We start from the raw sequence: 21,883 nt of genomic DNA on the forward strand, positions 1-21,883 counted from the left end.
TCCTGTGAGAATTTCACGGTGTGAAAAAAGTGGAGTGATTTTGTACTTTCCAGCGATGGACAGGAGAAAAAACAAATAAACAAGAGACATACATTTCCGGACACAGGATGGCGACGTCGTTGTTTGGTCTTCAGGCAGCCTTGCTGGGGATATCATGGATCATCCTAAGCCTACTACTTGTTTGCCAAGGCAAAGGTAACGGTTTTGATGCGCGCATGATGCTACGTTTCTTTCACTGTATTTTATCACTCGTCATTTACACTGGTAAATGTTGTGGTAAGTTGTTATAGATCTAGCTAGAGATAAGAGCTTTAACAACATATTGCGTTTATGATATTTTTTGAGGGCTTGTACGGGTTAGTTGTCATCTAAACGTGCGTGACATCAAATTTATGCTATTCGGAGAGTGGTCTTTCTTATCGTCGAAAACAAGTGGATAACTTTTTAAATCTTACCCTCTTCATTTAGAGTCGTTCAAGGATGACCACCTGTTAAAAATTTTGTAATGATTGAAAAATCCAAGAAATATCACAACTTGTTTGTTTGTTTGTTTGTTTTTTTGATTCTACGAGTTGTCATCGGCGTCCATTCCCCAGTGCCTTCCGATTTTTTTGTTCTAGGTTATAACGTCACACCAACAACATAAGCCTCCATTTGTCGACCTAGATACCGTTTATGCCGACACATTACATCGACAGGAAGAACTTTTGATTGTATGTTATGAATTGAATTCATGATTATTTCAACGAGGGCAGGAAGTTAAGTAATTCATGAAAAATATATCCAAAGGTCAATCTATGCTAGGTTAGCGGTTTTTAACCCTTAGTATACCAGCAGGGACTTTGGACATTGTTTACAACGAAATGGTGTTTTTTGCTCCAGTTGGAACTTAAAGCAACACAAATGATTACAGAAATCCACGAAATATATTCCTTGAGGGACTCTATCAGGCATAGTTATTGTAACAGCAGAGAGTTTGCGGTTTGGCTTGTGTGTGTGTGTGTGTGTGTGTGTAGACCTGAAATTTTCTATTCGGGGCAAAGAATGGGTGTAAGAAAGCTAGAACGGTATGAGAGAAACCGAGAAAGAGAAAAGAGAGAGAAATAAAAAGTGAAAGAAAAATGGAGGAAATAAGGGGAATGAGAAAATAACATTACTCGAAATGAAGACGGTATTTTTTTGTCAGTTCTTTAAAGAACTGAGTGAAGATCTAAAATAACAATATATCAGAAAGGCAGAGTAGGATAGAAGAGAAGAGAGAGAGAGAGAGAGAGAAGAAGTAAGTAGAAGTAACCAGTGATGAAGGACTGGAGATTATCCTTTCTTGAGGAGCTCTGAAAAGGGCTCTGAAACCGAAGTGAAAGTATGCAGACAGAGAGATTTGTTGTATACATTCTCTCTCCCACCACAGTGTTCGACCTTTTCTATCATTCTTCTTCAAAACAGAACATTTCAGGTGTACACACAAAGTGAACTGCGAAAGCTTTAAAACCGAAGAAGAGAGAGAGAGAGATTATCCCGGATGATTACATGATTTTGTCCTTCTCGAAGTATTAAGTGCTAAACTTTTGAGGCTTCCGATTGTGAACTAAAAAGTAGTCAGACCAAGGGGATATCTAAGGTGGCAAAGTCTCAAGTTTTTTTTTTTTTTAATAAAATGTCACCCTATCCTCACCCTTTTAATTACCACTAATAAATTACTAGCTATACACGTACTTACGGATATCTCCTAAAAAGACCCCAATTGTTTCAGCTTGAAAATGACTGGTTACTATAGTGAAACCTGCGAGTTTAAGAACTAAACTTATGTCATGTCGAATCAAGGTATGATGTTCAGAACGCAGACCTTGCATGTATTGTAATAATGTCAATTCAATTTAATTCAATTCAATTCAGTTCAATTCATTTATTTTCATTCTTCTTTTTTTCCAACAAAACATAACACATAATAAATCTGGAATTGCATCATAAACATAAACATTCGACTTTGCAAAAGATAAATGATACAGATAAACAAAAGAATGCATACTGGCAAAAAGTACATACATTATATATTATTTCAAAATGAATTGATTTACATGAATATCTCTTTCTTGTTTCGAAAGAAGAGCTGTCAATACGTATGAGGCTTGGTATATATATAAATGTATATAAACATGTTGAGAATTCACGTATTGGCTCCACGAAGAAATGAGAAATAAACTGGTAATGCAAGACAAGACTCCTGAAGAAGGCGGAGGCTGCTGAAAATTTGAGTCGAATAAAATCATTCTTTATTGGCAAAAATGTATTACCAGTTTATTTCTTCATATATATATATATATATATATATATATATATATATATATGGCTTTACGTTGGCATGGCTGGTACGAGATTTTTTTATTGCCATGATTGACGCGGTTTTTTCAGTCAGCAGACTTTTGCCACGAATCTTCCTTTGTCGTCCTGCGGGGAAAGCGGGCACCCATTAGCCGTGCTGCTCCCGTCCAATCACGTGTCATGAAGCAGTAATTTATGAATGCGACTACAAGCGCAGTATGCTAACATGCTACCGTGTGCAGTTGGCTTGACCATTACTTTGTCTCCCCCTCCCCCCCTATATTTTTGCACGGAAAGCATTTTTAATGTGGTTTCGGGAAACTCGCATGTTAAGCTAATGTAATCAGATAGTCAGCAGTCACAACCTTTGATTATGTGTAAGCATAATCATAAGAATGTTCACTTTTTGATGGGAGGATTTCTTTCGTTGATGCTGTGAATGAAAAAAAAAAAGAAACAATGTACAGGTTTCTGCATTAATGGTGTCTGATAGCTTGATTCGTTGACGTCATCATAAAGAGATTGTCGTCAAGAATTTTACCGAGTCTACAGATTGATTCGTTCACAAAAGTTACCATTGATATCGAAATCTCGTGCTTAGCAGTTGTCAAACAAAATAAATAGTGGGTCCGCTTGAATGTTTTATTGGATCTTTAATAGCCCCTTTTCTATTAAAACAGTAACATTTCTCCAAATTCATGAAATTCTTCCGTCGAGATGTTTTCATTGCAACTGATTGACAAATTGCCCTACTTCGACGTCGAAGTAGGGCAATTTGTCAATCAGTTGCAAAGTAACATTTCTGTATTACGTCTCCATCCTTTAATTTGATGGGTTAAGAGAATCTCATCTTGATTAGTAATCTACATCATTTAAAAGTTGAGAATCGTTTCATTCCTGATTTGGCAAGAAATAGGTTACCAAACATGATGATTTTTTTTTTCAAAGCTTTGTGGTTGAATTTTATTGAATTAGATTAACTGAAACTACACTCGTCTTACACTCGAAGAGTGAACAATTTCAGCACGTTTATTTTCATATTTCACTTGAAATCTTTACAAATGCTAACCCCCATCCCCCAAAAATACAAACGAGCAAGATACAAAATAATATAAGCTGGTCATGACTAGAAAGTGTGTAAGCATTATGAACATAAAAAGACAATTCTCTATGATATGTGAAATATAAATGAACCCTAAAGCAAAGTTTGTAATCGCTGGTTCCAGAAAAAAAAAATATACCAATGCAAATTTCCAGTGCAGATAGGACACAAAATACTCATGAAAACTATATGAAAGCTAAAATAGCAAGATACAAAGGGCAGAAGAAGTAAAAGTGAAGAGAAAGAAAAAGGATTAAAAGAAGAAAAAGAATAAGAACTGAGTGAAAAATAGCATATGTATGAATACACAAGAATACGAACATATAACTAGAATCAAGTTCATAACGATTTCAACGTATGAGTACTAGTGTAGTGATTATATGGGAGCATAAACGCTAGAGACAGATGTAAAGCAAGCGTACACTGCAATTTGATCCACCATGCATTGATTTGAGTTTTTGTTTGAAAACAAAGAGAGAAGAACACTTCTGTTTTCAAAGAAAAAATGATTCGTGTGACAATAAAAACCAGCTAGGTTACCTGAACGAATAACCCGTTCTTGTATTTTGAAAATTTTCTCAATGTGGGATTTTAATTCAGATAACAATTAAACGTGGAATATAATTTTTTCAAAATATGTTTGGGATTTGGGGAAAAAATTGAGTTTGTTTAAAATTCTAATATTTCTTGAAAGCATCTTAGATAAGATATCTATGTGTTATTCCCATGATAATTCATGGATAATTCAAGACCTAAAAATCCAGACGATTCAAACTTGAATTATACAGTCATTCTTCATTTTTATATCGCCTGGCAAATGAGTTACGAACTTACTAAATAACATATAAATGGTTTTGCTTACATTGAGAAACAACTTGTTTGCTTAAATCCACATTTAAACTGACTTTAATTCTCTGTTCACTACATCTAAAAAAAGAAGGCGTTGGGTTTCGATGTGAACACAGGATATTCGAATCATCGGCAAACAGAAGGAAGGACAAAACATCACACGAATTTTTGAAATCATTCATATAAAGAATAAACAAAGGCGGACCCATGCGAGATCCTTAAGGGACCCAGCAAGATAGCGTTTTCAAAGTGGAACTAAAACCGTTAATACTGACAAACTGTTTCCTGTTGAGAATCACAAAAAAAAAAAAAATATGTTCGAGTATCTTGAAAATTGTGGTCTAATGAGAAATTGGACGATAATTACTTTCATCTTCTTTAATAACTTTTTTTTTATATTAACTGGAACAAATTAAGCAATAGACACTATGGCAGTAACAATTAGGGACAAATTCAATATAAATAATGTTCAGGGCGACAAAATTGCGGATATAATATTTTTCAGTAAGAACAATGCCGTCGTGTCCACCACTCTTTTTTTTTCTGATTTTAACTCGTGAACTACGTCCTTCACCTCCCTCGTATTCTTGTACGGGACCAAACGGTGTCGAGTGGGTTAATTAGAACCTTGCTTATACTAGTATGTGCGTGGTTGATGTGTGCAAAGTTATGAAACTTGTTTATTAAACAAAGATTGACATTAAGCCGAAGTAGCAGGGTATTGCATACCTATTTACGAGTAATGGCTGTCTAAAAATCTTTAAGAAGTCGGTCTGTATAATACAAATGTATCGGATCGCCATCACAGCCGTATGTACAATAACTGTTACCTGAGAAGATTTAGGCGCCGTGGCTATTATGTAACTGTTTTCAGCCATCTTTTTTTCTTTTTTTTTTGCTGGTATTACAGATTTATTCCACATCTTAAAGCGATATTTCATTCTACGAATATATGAGTACACATGAGTACACATATACATATGAGTACACATTATAACACACACAAAAAACACACAAACACACACTCACTTGTTTAAAAAAGGTGACAAATTAGACGTAAATAATTACCGACCAATTTCTTTGTGAAGTGCATTGTCAAAACTTCTTGAAAAAATATTTATAAAAGAACTATTAATTTCTTTAAATTCAATTATACATTTTCGAATTCTCAGTTTGGATTTAGGGAGAAACATAGCACCACACATGCATTATTGACTTTTATAGAAAAGTGGCACGTGCTATTGATAAATCTTCTCATCTGATAGGTTTGTTCCTGGACTTCTCCAAGGCCTTCGACACCATCAATCATGATATTTTACTTAACAAATTACATCGTTATGGAGTGTGTGGGAAGGCCTTGGAGTGGTTCAGGAGCTACCTTATGAACAGGAAACACTATGTCTCTCTAAATGGTTGTAATTCACAAATGTTAAATATTAAATGTGGGGTGCCACAGGGAAGTTTATTAGGTCCACTGTTGTTTAATGTTTACATAAATGATTTTTGTAGATCATCAGATGTTCTTTCTTTCATTCTCTTTGCAGATGACTCAAATCTATTTTTTCACACAATATTCTTCTTACCCTTGTTAATACAATAAATTCAGAATTAGAAAATGTTGCCAAGTGGATAAAAGCAAATAAGTTATCTCTTAATCTTCAAAAAACAAAATATATTCTCTTTAGCAATTCTACTGAGGCATCACCTGTTGATATTGTTTTAGATGGTACTCCACTCGAAAATGTTTCCCATGTAAAATTTCTTTGAATAACAGTTGACAATAAGCTTTCATGGAAATTTCATATTGACAGTATATGTAAAATTATTTCACGTAATATTGGTATAATTAATAAGCTTAAGTTTTGTTTTCCTTTGTCGTCCCTGCTTGTACTATATTCATCTTTAATATTGCCGTATTTAAATTACGGTATTCTCGCGTGGGGAAATACATATTAAACATTTTTAGATAAATAACTTTTATTGCAAAAGAAATCACTCCGTATCATATGTCATACTGCATTTTTGTCCCATACTGACCCACTATTTTATGAGCATTAATATTGAAAATTAATGATTTGTATTTGTTTAATTTAGGACAATTTATGTATAATTATAACAAAAATAATCTTCAAAATATATTCGAAACAATGTTTCGAAACAATGTTTCAAAAAAATCAATCTGTTCACAATTATCCAACAAGGCGATCAAATGATTGCCACTTCTGAGAACTTTGTTGGCTCAAAACACATTCATCTACGATGGGCCAAAGTATTGGAATTCACTTCACAACAATATTACAACAGCTCAATCTCTGAACTCCTTCAAGAATAAATTAAAATCATTTTTATTGAAATCTTATAACATCCAGCCGAGTTAGTTTCCCTTTATCATCTCAGTCAAGTCATCATTCTTTTTTTACATAAGTCCTCCTTATAATTATGTTCCTGTCTGTGTTCTGAATATAACGATGTGTCTATTCTCTCTTTCTCCTGCATTCTTACCAACATAATTACGTATTAAAAATGTTTTGCATTATATTGAATCCAGCTTGTATTTCATCACTTATTTTACATTATGGAATCTAGATTGCTTGCGTCTACGATGGCACGTGTTGTAGTTTTCCCCCCTTTTTTCCTTTTTCCCCCTCTTTTTTTCTCTTTTTTTCCTTTTCTTTCTTTTTCCCTTCCCAATCATCTTGATGTCAGTTGACATCAGTTCGTTTAATTTGTTTTATATTGCTGTCTTGTGTATTTTCTGAGGGTCCCATATCGTACAAGCTCTGCTTCTTAGTGGGACCCTCCACTTCCATCCTCATCCTTAGTTGACTTGTATCATATGCATGCATATATTAACAAAGATGTAATTGCATTTTTTTTTTCATCTACTTCTCATTTTCATATGTACCTTATCAAATTACATTCTGCAAGTATGACAAATATCCTGTACATATGCAATGTATATAATTTCTTTGTTCATTTGATGGAAGTGAAAATAAAGTTGAATCTTGAAGTTGAATCTTGAAGCAAGAACACACTATTTCACCCAAACACACGCTCAAGTACATGTTAAAACAATGTCCTACGCTCACAGACACACGACGAAGAGCAGAACAATTATGTGCGTCTGTGATTATTACGACGCTTTCACACAGTTGGCCCTGACAGAGAGAGCAAGCGATTAGGAAAGTGCGTATCCACACATGCTATACTCTACGACCATGAGTGACAACAAGAAAGCTTGGGAAGGAAGAGACGGAGAGAAAGAAAGCCTGATGTATACCCTCCCTATGAACTTTAAGTTAAAGGGGACCTCCAGGCCTAGGAATACTTTGATTTTGATATTGATTTTAGTTTTGTTTGAATTCATTTAGTTTAATTTAATTTGATATGATCTGATTTATTTGCTTCTGCATTATCACGCTATTGATAGCATAATTACACATAATTTGCTTATTGACTAATTTCATCTCTGTTGGATTTGCAATGTGTAAAAAATGTGTATGAGCAATACAAGAATAATGATGAAATTCGGCGGCTGTTGCTTTTAAAACACCTACAAGTAAGCTATCTATAGCATGACTATGACTTCTGTAGAGAGCAACACTCAAAAAATGATTGATGCATGTATTCCGTGCGCGACTTTCGTTTGTTATGATTTTTATGATCCGCTTATAGAAGTTCTGTGCCTTTCGCTTCGAAATTACCGGTCCACAGAGCCGATACTGTTTGAAGTAATTTTCGCTTCGGAATGGAAGCACACAACCTATCGTCACATGTCTGGCGTTTTCACACTGACGACGAGGAGAAGAAACAACAACCAATAATAATTAATGTGATGTATATTTCCCTCGTTTGTCCTGTCTCAGCCTTTCATCTGCGCATGATATATTATTGGCAGACCATATCGATGGTTGATTCTGTTCATGACGGAGCACATGTATCGATTTCAGCAACACAGAGAACTTACCATCAGCGCGACAGTTAATACGGGGATGAAGACACTTGTGATGTTGGTTTTTTGGTGGGGTATCTTTCATATAACATACACGAAACCCTTATCTGACGTCACCCTTTAAACTACACATATCCTCTACTCAGGTCTCCACTGGAAGTGTGACCTTTTTGTAATTTCAGTTTCTCTGTATTATATATAAATTTTTGCTAACGTATGAGTTTCATTAGCTAATAGCTTTAATGATTATCAATTCATTTGAAATATATTAATGTTGTGGTGAAATCGCACAAAACTAGTGTGTAATATGGTAATGTGTAAGTTCCCAAATAACAATCTTTGAATAACGTTCCCCATAGCATTTTGTTTTTGAACCACAGATGCTATAGTCTTTGGCGTTTCGTTTTGAATTCATTTTTCGTAGCCTATATGAAACATAGTGGATAATTGCCTTATTCCCATCCGATATTTATTGATAGGTGGCTATAGTAAAAAACAAACAAACAAATAAACAACCGCAAGGCCGCCGTCACCCCCCCCCCATACACACGGTGTAATAGGAAGAAGTATCTGACAAACTTACACGCCTGTTGAAACCCTTGAGACGTTTTCTATCGGCCAAGGTCACTTCTCCAGCTCTCTACACTCATGCATCCCCTTTTGCATTCTTTACTCGAATTTTGTTCAATGATGTCAAAACCATACTAAATAAATAACACACACACACAAAAAAATGATAGCTAGGATTCCACTCTCTTATGCGGCTTAACCACTTCAATGCGTACTTGTAAAGAAAGAGTATTCAGATTCTTATAAAATCAAAGAGATATACGAAGACCTGGCAACCATGAATATGATTATAACAGTCTCACTATCAATATTATTAGTCACCTTGACCAACTTGATCAGAGTTATTAATACTGCGTAATCGCACTGAATACGTACAGGCAAAGACAGCATTACACAAAAAAGCAAATTACATTACTACACACACAAACACGCACGCACACACACGCACGCACACACACACACACACACACAAAGACACACAAACTAACATCTATAAAAGAAGGAAAATGTTCTAAAGCCCCTTACAACGAAGAGTATTCAATGGACTAACGACCTAACGACCAATCACAAAAATGCTACGAAGATAGATGTCACAAAAAAAAAAGTGTTCAGTAAGTTGAACGCACGCCTCGCTACAACACTTTCTATTTAACTATAGAAAGGAACGTGATCTGGGCTTTGATGTTATACATCAAATGGGATTAATGTCAACGTTATACTTGCTTATTTTCCACTTTTAAACAACATTATCAATCTCTGTGCATAAAATCATAAAGTGAGCAGCGTATATCGCACTGTCATCAGGCTCGTGATTGGCAACCTTGAGACTTATGTCACGCTCGAGTGTCAATTACAGCCGTATCTCTCTGGCTCTTAATTCCAGCTTAATACTTAATGCACAATGCACTCTGCAGTGGCGGCCAGTAATGGACCAATTTATGGACGAGGTGTCTGTTTAAAGTGGGATTTGTAATCGCTGTCTTTGTCATATACACAGAGTGGATGACGCATAGAGTGAATGCAGACTCAAATGAAAATTCTGTCATGGAGTCGGCTTGGCCTATCATCCTTTTGTAATTCCACGGCAAAGCGGATCTTTTTGAACTTTTTCATTTTAAACCAATGATGGTACTATATAATATTAATGGTGTATTGATTATCGGGGCCTAACTGACTACTATGAGTCTTTAAACCAAAACCGTTTAACACACACACACACAAACAAAATAAAACGTGGGAAAAATGAAATTAAGGATATGAAAATATAAAAGAGCTAGAACTAACCTTCATGAATTTGGTATCAAACGACTGCTTAGATATAGGCCTAGAGAATTTTACAGACATCTTTTTCCTGACATTAAAAGTAGAGAAAAGAGGATCAAAAAGGCTTGAACCGTCAGGCTTATCAGCTGAATGTAATTCTATAGCATACCGAGTTTAATCATGACGTAGTAAAATGATTTCTGCTATTGGTGGAAAAGTATGGTTCTGAAAATACAGGGACACTAACAAACTATAATGTTGATGAACTTACTGCTGAAAAGATCATGGCTCCACTAATTCTACATTGATGTTGACTCATGATGACTTCCAGGGCGGTCATGACCGCATCCGTGCATGGCATAAAGCGTGTCTTACTAATACCCAAGAAAATATGAATAGCATTGACATCATGATTGAATAGTTCTGCCTTGGACGATATACAGTAAGAACAATGTATTTTCAGCGATTTCCTTTTTTCCATCTCATCTTGACGTAGTCAACAAAAAAGCCATGTTTGACGTATTTCCTATAGCGTTCATTGTTTGCCATGCAACGTTCAACGTTCAGTGTTCACGCGTTTTACATGTTCAGGTTTTAATAATGATACCGTCTTTACATGTTACCAATGTTCTACCATGCGAGTCCTGCCATTGTGGGTAAAATACATCTTATTCAAAGACACTTAGACACTTCACGGGATTCGAACTCGTGATCTCCGATTGAAAGTTAGGAGACTTATCTACTATGCCACAGTGCCCACACTGCATATTGTTCAGAACTGTAGATTTTTGCATGTCCAACAGGTGAGATTGGATTCAAAGCCTACAGAGTGCCTATATCGTTGGATAAGATAATGACTCATTAAGTCCCTCTTAACCAATGGGCAATAGGCGTAATATACCTTGAAAACTTGAGTATCTGGGAACTTCAAAAAGATGGGCCCTCAGGAATAAAAAAACAAACAAACAACGATGATTTTATTAAATGTGGCCTTATAATAATGCTAATCTATGCCATTGTAATCATTTTTTTTTTTCAATTTCTCGTGAACGTCTGTCTTTTTCTTCTAGTTTTGATTCGTTACTTTCCTTATCCTCTCTCCATGCAATGTAAATTTTGATTCTTTCAAAACTAGTTCATGTTTTTTCTTTCGACATTAATTACGACATTCAGGTTCTGCCAGTTTGAATCCCAGCAAACGTCTATACGAGGACCTCATGTCCGCCTACGGCTCAGTCGCTGTCAGACCGATCGTTAACATGTCTCAACAAATCAACGTCTACCACCGCCTTCTCATCTCACAGATAATTGACTTTGTAAGTACACACACACACACACACACACACACACACACATATTATATATATATATATATATATATATATATATATATATATATATATATATATATATATATATATATATATAAAGGAGGGTAGGGGGCTGATTGCACCGCTTTATTCATTGGACAGTCACAGTCGTGGTCCGTCATTTCTCAATAGGTAGTTGGTTAATCGGGATAGACAAGGATTAACTGAATATTCAATATCAAACAGCAATACAACGACCAGTCAAATCTATGACTCAAACCTCAATAGTAAGGGGAAGTCATAAATTCCTTCTCTTCTCTCGCAATCAAACAGGAAGGATGAGCAAGCTCTGATTATGAAGAGCGGCCCCTTGAAACAGGTAGTATACAAGATTCCATGAAACCTTAGTGGCTGTCAATGGGGCTCTGCAACAAAGAATCATACTTTGCATATGTGTCCCTGCATCACAAAACCACCAAAAAGTCGCCATTCTTAGTTTAGGGCAGATTCTGAAAGAGCAGACTCCATGCTTTAAAATGACGTATACTTCAAAACAGGGGGATTTTCCAAACCCATCTAATTTAATGGAGTGTGTATTGAGAAAAGAGATCGAACGTAGGTTCAGTTGAGTGGGTAATTAGTTCATGCCGCTGTACTCCCTTTAATGAGTTGAACAAAGAACATTACATAAAGTTCCATAGCAACCATTATGATGGGATTAACAAGCTAAACTGAAAGTTAACACATCAGTAAGTGCATAATAGTCATGACCAATATTAACTGACGAAGCAATAGCATGATCCTTTCAAAAGTTGATAGAGTTGAAAGTAAAAAGTGTAGAAGGGTTTGTTGTCGATACTAAGAAACTAAGCAATAGCATCATCCTTTCAAGAGTAATTAGAGTTGGAAGTACAAATGATAGAAGTTGTGCTTCGAATGCGTTAATTAAAGTGCTCTAGCATAAAAATGCAAAAAGGTAATTTCTCATTCGTTTTATGTTCTCAAACTTAAGAAATATATTGAAGAAGAGCTGCTCTTTCAGAAAATATTAAAACAAACAAACAAATGAATTACTAGGTTGTCACTTTTCACCCGTTTTGAGTCGTCGGGGGAAATCAAATCTTTTTGTTAGTTTTATAATGCACAGTCAAATATTGGGACACATTACACATAATTCTCTTTTATGGTCTTATATGGGATATCATTGTCTTGCAATATTATACGAGCACAATATCAAACCATTGTTCATATTTTCTCGCCTCATTAAATAACGATCTCACTGCTTTGACCGATGCTACTCCATTTGAGGAGATTCAATGTTGTGATGATATTGCTAAACAGATAACGAATTTTTCTTTCCATAACATATTTGAAAACAGCCGAAGATTCTTGTGACCACATAGAATTATGTTGTTCATACTGTCCTGGTATGTATCTTGAAAGAAAAAGGATGGAATAATGATGAGAATAAATTTCTCCTAGGTATTGAATATATCTTCTCTCTTTGTATCTATCAAAGTATATGGTGTTATATAAATTGATCAAAGTAAAGTGATGTATTTTTTTCCAACTTGTCTCTTTCCTGCTGCATGATGTCTCCTGATTTGCGTAGGACGAGCCTCTCCAAAGACTGACCCTTAGTGCCTGGCAGAGACTGGTAAGAATAAAATCACGGACTATGACATCATAAAGAGCTAATATGATGTGAATAAAAAAAAAGACATTACAAAATGCGCAGAGATTATTAGGTTGTACATAACAGCAGCAACAACAAGAACCAAACCACAACACGACACACGGACAATTCCTGTCTTCCATCCTGCATGACACGCATAGTGTTATCATAAATCATAAGCACTGTCTGCTTCAAGAAAAAAAAAATGAATGAATCTCAAGCAGCATAACTTACGTGCATGTATTACGGAGGAGTAAGTAAGTAGGAACACGGACATGAGAGCTGTGCCTGTTACCTTTCATATCACTCACCTACATAGGACTGTGCACCCACAGACGCAGGCACGTATGTAACGCGATAATGACGCTCGATTTATGCAATGAATCCGACAACGTGCTCCTTTTTCATGAGCTCCTTCATCTATGAAAAACGCCGACGAGTGTTTTCTTGCTTTGGCCGTTTCCATTCAACTTGCCGTGTGAAACACATATGTATATTCCTTTGGAGATTTTTAATGTAATTACCGAGAAGGAGGGGGGGGGGGGAAATCTTAATGTACTATTGTTGTAGCAATAGGTAAATGTTTCGATGGTCGATGCAGGGCAGAAGTTATAAAAGATGATTTTGAGATGATTCCATACCAGTAAAGAATAGTTTCATTATAGCATCAAATAAATATGAAGAAAAAATATCCCGACAAAGGCGAACCTAAACTGGTGGTGTTTTATCAAAATACAAAGTCTGATCAGCGCACTACACTCAACACATTATTTATGACGGTCAGCACCATCGCGCCATAGCTAGACTACAGTTTCATTGTTGCGGGTGCCGTCAAGGCTTAATGTCACCTCCTCTTAACCGTTGGACAGTATCAATAACGACATCATTGTCTTTTGTTTTGCAGAATCTTTGCCACACTTGCTCTTGCAATACTGCAAAACCACAAATAAACATACCTGCAGTTTGTCCTTAAATTCAGGAACATCTTAAATTTTAGTAGCATTTGCTGAGATAGTGTGGAAATACGCTGGTTTAACGTACAACACGCCTGTTTGACCATTGCTCATCAAAAGATTGGGACAAGACCAGCTACTGCCAAGCTGCATGTCTGTGTGAGAGCCTCTGCGAGGGCCAAACATCGATATGGAATTCAACCTGTCTTGGTCCGATAGAGGAATGCTCCGTACATTACCTTGATAATAATCATTTAGTTTCAGTGGGAGGCTTTTATCATTATCAGACATGACTCCAGCCTCGCTCCCGTATGTCGCTTATCATGCCGTTCCAACTTTCATTTTGCATAATACTACCAGTTGAAGGTTATTTCTACCAACTGCACGGCATTATTTATGACATGAGTTTACTCTTTTCCTGTGTGCCCAATGATTTGCTCTCATGATAACGTTTAATGCGTGCAGCGATTACTAAAATGTGCAGGCACTGACATGTGAAAAAAAGAATTCTTTTTCGTATTTTGAATTACGTTGCACCAATGGGGAAAATGCACATGATATTCAGATTTTCTGGACTGATATCTAACATCGCTGGCAATATTCCTGATATTCTTCTATTAACGACTCTGAACGAGATGGTGCTATTGAAGGGACGAAACAGTTTAAAAAATATGCACGTTAAAAAAGATACTTCTTCATGACTTTACAGTTCATTTTCTGATTTTCGTGCTTAAGTTATAAATCAGCTGCTGTCGATCATCACTGGTGACATATGTGATTTAACTCGAAAACTTGTCACGATGCCTTCCCAGCAAACATTAGACCATCGAGATATTACAAACAACAGCAGTATGGTGTACGGCCGTCGCGGCTTAATTGATGCAAATGCCATTTTCAATTACAATTATTAAAGTGCTGGCACCTGTTAGTGTAAATGTCGTTTTTTCCTGCCTGACGTCACTCATTAAACGAAACATGTTCCCAATACACCTGTCTTTTATAATCCAACACACCTTGAGGCATACCTTAGCAAAGTCGTGACACATGGACTATTCTATCAAAATTTTGTTTCAGCTATGTGACGAGCTATTGACTACTAATGCTTGATTCAATGATAGATAAATGAGGGCACAACGTGCTGAAATGTTGCAGTATTTAACATGATCAATTTCTTAATCAATTCTTTGAGAATCTGAGGCTGACATCACTATCAAGCTGTTGGTTAAAGACGGCAGGCTCCTGCATTTTTTTCTTCCTGTTTACCTGGAAACAAGTGCATCGTCGATTCCTTTGATCTCATTGTCCTTGTAGTTAAACTTTAAAGATTGTGATTATCGATACTATGAATGTAATATTGCTTTTTCCTATTCTGTTGTCAGATACACATGTTGTCATTTTCATACATGATTTCCTTGAAAAAATGCAGAAATAAAATCGAGCTGAACTGAACCGAATCAGTATCTAGCAAATTCCCACGAATGTCAACGCAAGTTCATATCTACAGTAGATAACGATCTTAAGAGCTCATTGCAGTCCGGTTTTTAATACACATCATCTAACCCTAGATCTGCATGATATTGCAATAGTAATACACTATTATCTTCTAAAAGAACAACAGTGATAAATACGGGTGCCTCAGGGAAACTACGTAAAGGTCAAACTGCAGGCCTGGTCTACCAAAATGCATCTGGAGAAACAATCTCAGTGCTATCAGAAGCCTGCGCTCATTTGGGACTTATTTAATTACAATGGCATAGTCACTCTGCTAATCATTATAATTATTACGGTCTGGGATTACCGAACGTTGAGTGTACTTCTGCCCTGATGTTTCCTTTTTTTTTTCAGGCAATCGATTGCTGTAAGTTAAAATATACATATACAGCATGCATATATGCATATATTATATATATATACAATGTATACATAATATGTGTGTGTGTGTATATATATATATGTATACATACATATATGTTTATGTATATCTACGCATATGAATATGATATTAATGTGTGCTTATATGTATTTACTTATTGTTGATAATAATAATAATGATATAGGGTACTTATAATGCGCCAATTCCACATAAGTAACGTGCTCAAGGCGCAGTAGAAGAAGTGAGTTATGAAATACAAAAATCCTTACACAAAACATGCACATGAAAATGAATGACACAATAATGATGATGAAAAAAAAAATCATAATATACAATTCTACTAGGACACGGTTACAGACAAATGAGTCTTGAGGGCAACTTTAAAGGAGTCAACATTCGAAATGTAAATGCTTGAGGCATCTGATTCCACAGGTAAGGTCCAGCATGTGCAAATGACCGATCCCCCCATGATTTCTTTATTTTTGGAACAACAAGCAATCTACAGTCGGATGACCTTAAACATCTAGGAGGATTATAAAATGTCAGCAAATTAACATTGTACTCAGGGGCAGATCCGTGTATGCAATGAAAAAGAGATAGTAATAATTTAAATACAATGCGAGATTCAACGGGTAACCAATGCAATGAGGACAAAACAGGGGTAATGTGAGTATTTCTCCTGGTAAGGGTAACAATGCGAGATGCTGAATTTTTGTAACCGTGAAAGTTGAGATTGTGGTAGCTGAAATAAGAGTGCATTACGAAAGTCAAGTCGGGACGATATAAGAGCATGAACTATTTTTTTTTTTCTGTGGCTGAACGACTTAAATACTTGCGAATAGATGCCCAAATTGCGTAATTGATACCTCACAGATTTACAGACAGCAGGGATCTGAACAGACATTGACATTGTAGAATCAAATAATACCCCAAGATTTCTATACGATTTAGATGGAGCAATAACAACATCATTGTCAACCGTTAAAGAAGGAAGACTGACCTTGTCAAGTAGAACTTTGGAGCCAATAAATAACAACTCTGACTTTTCCTGATTTAACTAGAATAATCGATTATCATCATAATCATTTGTTATTCATTCTTACCTGGTTTTAATTCCCTAAAACAGCGAAAAGACAAAAGCAGAAAAAAGTCTTTTGTGTGAATTGAAGAATTATTGAGATGAATAATACATCTTAAGGTAGATTTAAATTGTGATAATTTCTTGTTGTTTATGAAAGCAAGAATGATATAAATAAGGCCCTCTTCAAAAGTAATTTGCCCCAGGAAAGACTGAGTACAAATCAAGTGATATCATAAGCATCTCAAACTTATGTTATTGTTTAAACTTATATCATTAAAATGATTTGATCTTTATAATAATCTAATAATTTCTTGACTGCAACCTATTCCTGATTCTCACGACAGCGTGGAAATATGGTAGAAACAGCGAGAACCTGGTCAAATATATGAATGTGTAATTCTTATGGTATAGATAATTCATACGTCCTGTCCTTGTTATCATCTGTTGTCTTAAACGGTTTTTCATGATCATAATTCATATCCCTTGAAGGCTATTATGTATTGCGAGTATATCATATTATGATCGCTGAATATTCGTATTCAGGGTATTTCTAAAGCTTGTTGAAATATTCCCGAACACTGCTGAATGCCTTGGTAAAATAACTACGTGGGCACTGATGTAAACCGATGTTTGAACACTACACGAGATGGCGGCAGTGACGAGAGCCCAGCGCATTAAGAGAACTGTAAACATTTACTTTATCCCAAGACCCACTCATATTTTACTGCATTATGCTAGACATTGATAACTCATGGATATTCTTTAACGACACGCACACTTGGGCGGAAAAATCCTAATGAATGATTAACAGTTTCTTTGATGTTCGAATATCTTTTTTGCATAATCATTAGAGTGATGGATTAGGCGCTTCACACTGATATGTGCTTTATCGCACTTTTACTGAATGAAATGTAAAGATTGTACTCGGTTAATTTTTTTTTTATTATGCACTCAGCAAAGTAGAACAAAAGGTAAACACAGTTTCAAGTTCACATTTCTTATACAAGCCTTTAATAACACTCAATATGTCATATGTCAAATTACAGCAACCTCAATTGTCTTCAGGCAAGGAATAACGAAACACAAAAGTGAAATGAAATTCAATCATATCGCAGAGAAAGTAAAACAGAGCGTGAAATAAGTTTGAGTGATCCAGTGCACTTGAAAAAAGAAAGAAAACACTATTATCCAATAGTCAACTTTTTCCCCTTAGAGTCAGTATCTTTCTTCTTCACATTTCTTCTTTTTTTTATAGTCCATATACCTTGCTGGGTTACTATAACTGTCAAACAATGCAACTCATGAAAATTGATTTCTTCTTTTCTTTTTCTTTCCTTTTTTTAAGTGCGTGTGTGTGTGTGTGTTTGAAGGCTTAATCGTTATGTTTAATCGATCGTCTCTCATTAATAGATAAAATCTCTGTGTAACCCTGATCATTTGTTTCCAGTTAACAATTTACATTGTGGCAGATTGTCCATATTGCAAATTTTGCTTTTGCACCTTGATAGAGAAACTCGAATGTGCTCATTCATGCATGAAATTCAGTGATATGTTACCTTAACAGGCTAAAGGTGTATGGAATTGGCTTTTATATATTGTATATTTTTCCCTCTCATCTTCTAAAAGGATTGGAAAGACGACTTTCTGACTTGGAATCCAGCTAATTATTCTGGAGTCACCACTGTTGAGTTTGAACCAGACAAAATATGGAAACCAGATATACATCTCTATGAAAAGTAAGTTAAAATACAATTGATTTCCGAACCATGAGATTAATCAATATACATGTGTACTGGGCATTACCCATCGGTTTAGACATATTACCATTATTCCGAGATATGTGTTTGTGTGTTTGAATCTATAACAAACATCCGGTTTTAAAGTCTTGTAAGAATTTTCCATGACGCTGAAGAATATTGAAGAATGTCAAACGTAAACGGCTGATGAGAGTGTATTTAAGAGACTTCCAAAAGTTACATTTTAATTGTACATCTCCAGTCAAAATTCCAGGCTTCCAGCATTCAAGTACGAGTCTCTCTACTTCTTTATCAGCATGCAAGCTTGATGCTTAGGGATACAATGAATGAAATGTAACATTCATAATATTTTCTAGTTTGAAGAAAAATGTATCAACATGAAATTGAGGGAAGAGCTTACGTCTTATTACCTATTCTTGTTAGCATTCAAGTCGAATCGATTCACCGGCTTTTGATAATAAATGCAGATTTGTTTCCCTTAAAGATATTGATATTCATTCAAATCATACTATGTCTGAAAGCATGCAATACACTCAAAACAATTCATTTATCAGCAACTCTTTAATCTCAAACCGGGCTGTTTCTATCCTTGCTGCACCAATCAGAGGATTAATTTGGATCCTATTCCCTGATTACCCCTGTTGAATAGACAGTACACTTTGTACTTCATTCACTCCATGTAATAGTAATGACACAACCCCACCAAAATATCGACTACAGCAACGTATTAAAAAGAGTTCAACGGTCTCTTTACACTTGGTTGTCTCCTAGCGTTGACAAAGACTTCGTGAGAATCTCCAAGACCCTGATTCTTGCTCATTACGAAGGAAATGTCACGTGGTACGCGCCCATCATTGCCACCACCTCGTGTCGAGTGAACGTGATGTATTTTCCCTTCGACGTACAGATGTGCGAACTCTCCTTTAGCTCCTGGGTCTACACCCGAAAAGAGCTCGATCTCCATCTCTTGCAACACGCGGATGCAAACCAGGTTGGTAGTGTGAACGTCTTCAGAATGACTTCAGTGATAACTCGAACATACGTTCCATTTTCTTCGGCCGTAGGCTAAAAAACAACAACAACAACAGCAAACAAACTTGAAAGTCTAATGTTGTGGTACAAAAGGTGACAACAGTGATGGAAAAGCAGCAACAAAACGTCTACAACACAGACATGGCCATGGAGAAAGAAAACCTTTAAAGCTAATTCATTTTGGCCACAATTTTCATAGCATCAGCATGTAGACCAAAGTAAGCACAGACTTTCTAAGCCACGTGCACAATTGTCTCCAATATGCCTTCGACATCTTGATATTACCAGCAGCTTCCCTTTAACCTTTACATGAAGTATGTCATGGGTGTAAAATAAACGTGTACGTGTGCCAACTATAAAATGACTATTGCAATGTCCCTGTGAAGAATGGAAGAGGTTGTAGTCCCTACATCGCCTACATAATGATTTCAAATGCAATGACTATAATTCTAGTTTTGCAGTCCATGACATATCATTCTAAACGAACTATAAACACATCGCAACTCTTTTACGTCGACGGCCTAGTACGCCTTCGGTCCATTTCACGGAAGTTGGAAATACGAGGAGCAGGCCGATTACAATATAGAAAAAGTGAAGACAGTCATCCTTTTAACGCCTCGCTAATTCAAGTCTTTAGTCATCATCTTCAACTGATGCATTTTTTCTTCTTTAGAATGTCTTCATCGGGAATGGTGTGTGGAATCTGTCGAGTGTCCGTCGAGAGGAGCGCTTCGTTACATACGACTGCTGCCCAGCCGAGTATACGACAGTCCGCTACACACTTGTTCTGACGCGCACGTACGCCTTCTATCTGCTCAACATGATCATACCCAGCATTCTTCTCTGTTTCACCAACACCCTGGTCTATCTGATTCCACCCGAGTCAGGAGAGAAGGTGCAGTTTGCCGTGAGCAATTTGCTGGCCTCCATTCTATTTCAACAGCTCATAGCTGGCCTGATGCCGCCGCTGGGCGAAGAGCTTCCTCTTCTTGGTGAGTTGGGGGAATTCCCATACTGTGCTCAAAGTTGTTAACACTTGGCATTACAGTACCTCATTTCAGTTTAGAAGAATCAAAGTTTAAAATAAGCCGGGATGGTGTTTCAAAAGGAATTTCAGTCGATGTGAGAAGAGAGGTTCGATCAAAATCACCAAAATCACGGTAATGCCGTTTGTCTTCCCTGATATTCAAACTTTCAAGTAAAAATGGACATTTTGGAAATTTTTACATGCAGCTAATCATTATGAAATAAAGTAAGGGACAGTTGAAGTGGATTTTGAAAAATTAAGAAAGACTGAACAGGGAGATCAGTGGCATGCGATAATTTGTAATTCTCCTTATTCACCACTCTTATTTTAACTTTCCAGATCTTTTTCTTTCATCTCTATCTGTCGCAATAGGCCTACTCTTCTGAACAAGCGATGTCAAAAAGCACCATCCAATTCTCATGAATGGTTTGCTATGCTGGAAAGTAAAGGACAATGAAGGTTGATATATTATTTGATGGAGTCATTGTCTGTATTAAAGCTGCTCTAAATTAATTCACATTTTGTCTTCCCACAGGAATATTCTTTCTCTTCATGGTCATGTGCAGCTGTTTGGCCATTGCCTGCAGTATTCTCAGTTTGCGCTTCTACAACGTGAGTGGATTCAAACCCGTCCCCGCTAGCCTCCGGAAATTCATCCTCCTCACCCATGCACGCGCACACCGGAAACTCCTCCACCGCGTTTCCACGGTGCGTTCTTCGCGCCAAGCCCAAAGCAGCCACCAGGATAATTGCGCCAATGCCTCGTCTTCCTCGAGGCAAGTCGAGTTAGAACTGAAGTCAAATGGGTCAGAGGTCACCCCGATGGGCATGAAGGTGGATGACCGGAACAACATGGTGGATTGTAACGAGTCTAGCTCGCTCGACCGTCGGCAATCGTTGGAGTTTTCTCGTGACGTGATAATAGAAGAGTGGCGTCTACTTGCTCGCGTCATCGACAAGCTTCTGTTTGTGACAGTTCTCGTGGTAACATGCGCAGTTCTGTTGGCACTCATTGTGAAATTCGCGTCAGGAAGAGCCGTGTAAATAAGCAAAACAAGTTATCAGCTGCATAGAGAAACTGCATCGCCGGTCGACCTGACAAAGAAAAAAAAAAACC

The 21,883-nt window shown here is 36.5% G+C and overlaps 1 protein-coding gene across 1 annotated transcript; it reads left to right on the plus strand.

The window, feature by feature from the left end:
* Window positions 1-107: 107 nt before the first annotated feature.
* Window positions 108-21,810, plus strand: LOC140227720 (neuronal acetylcholine receptor subunit alpha-10-like). The gene is made up of 7 exons (XM_072308129.1): window positions 108-195; window positions 11,232-11,374; window positions 12,981-13,025; window positions 18,577-18,686; window positions 19,479-19,698; window positions 20,413-20,731; window positions 21,302-21,810. Exons 1-7 carry the CDS (start codon window positions 108-110, stop codon window positions 21,808-21,810), a joined length of 1,434 nt encoding a protein of 477 aa, XP_072164230.1.
* Window positions 21,811-21,883: the final 73 nt, after the last annotated feature.

The sequence above is a fragment of the Diadema setosum genome, chromosome 4 (assembly GCF_964275005.1).
Source record: "Diadema setosum chromosome 4, eeDiaSeto1, whole genome shotgun sequence".
In the NCBI taxonomy this organism is placed as follows: domain Eukaryota; kingdom Metazoa; phylum Echinodermata; class Echinoidea; order Diadematoida; family Diadematidae; genus Diadema; species Diadema setosum.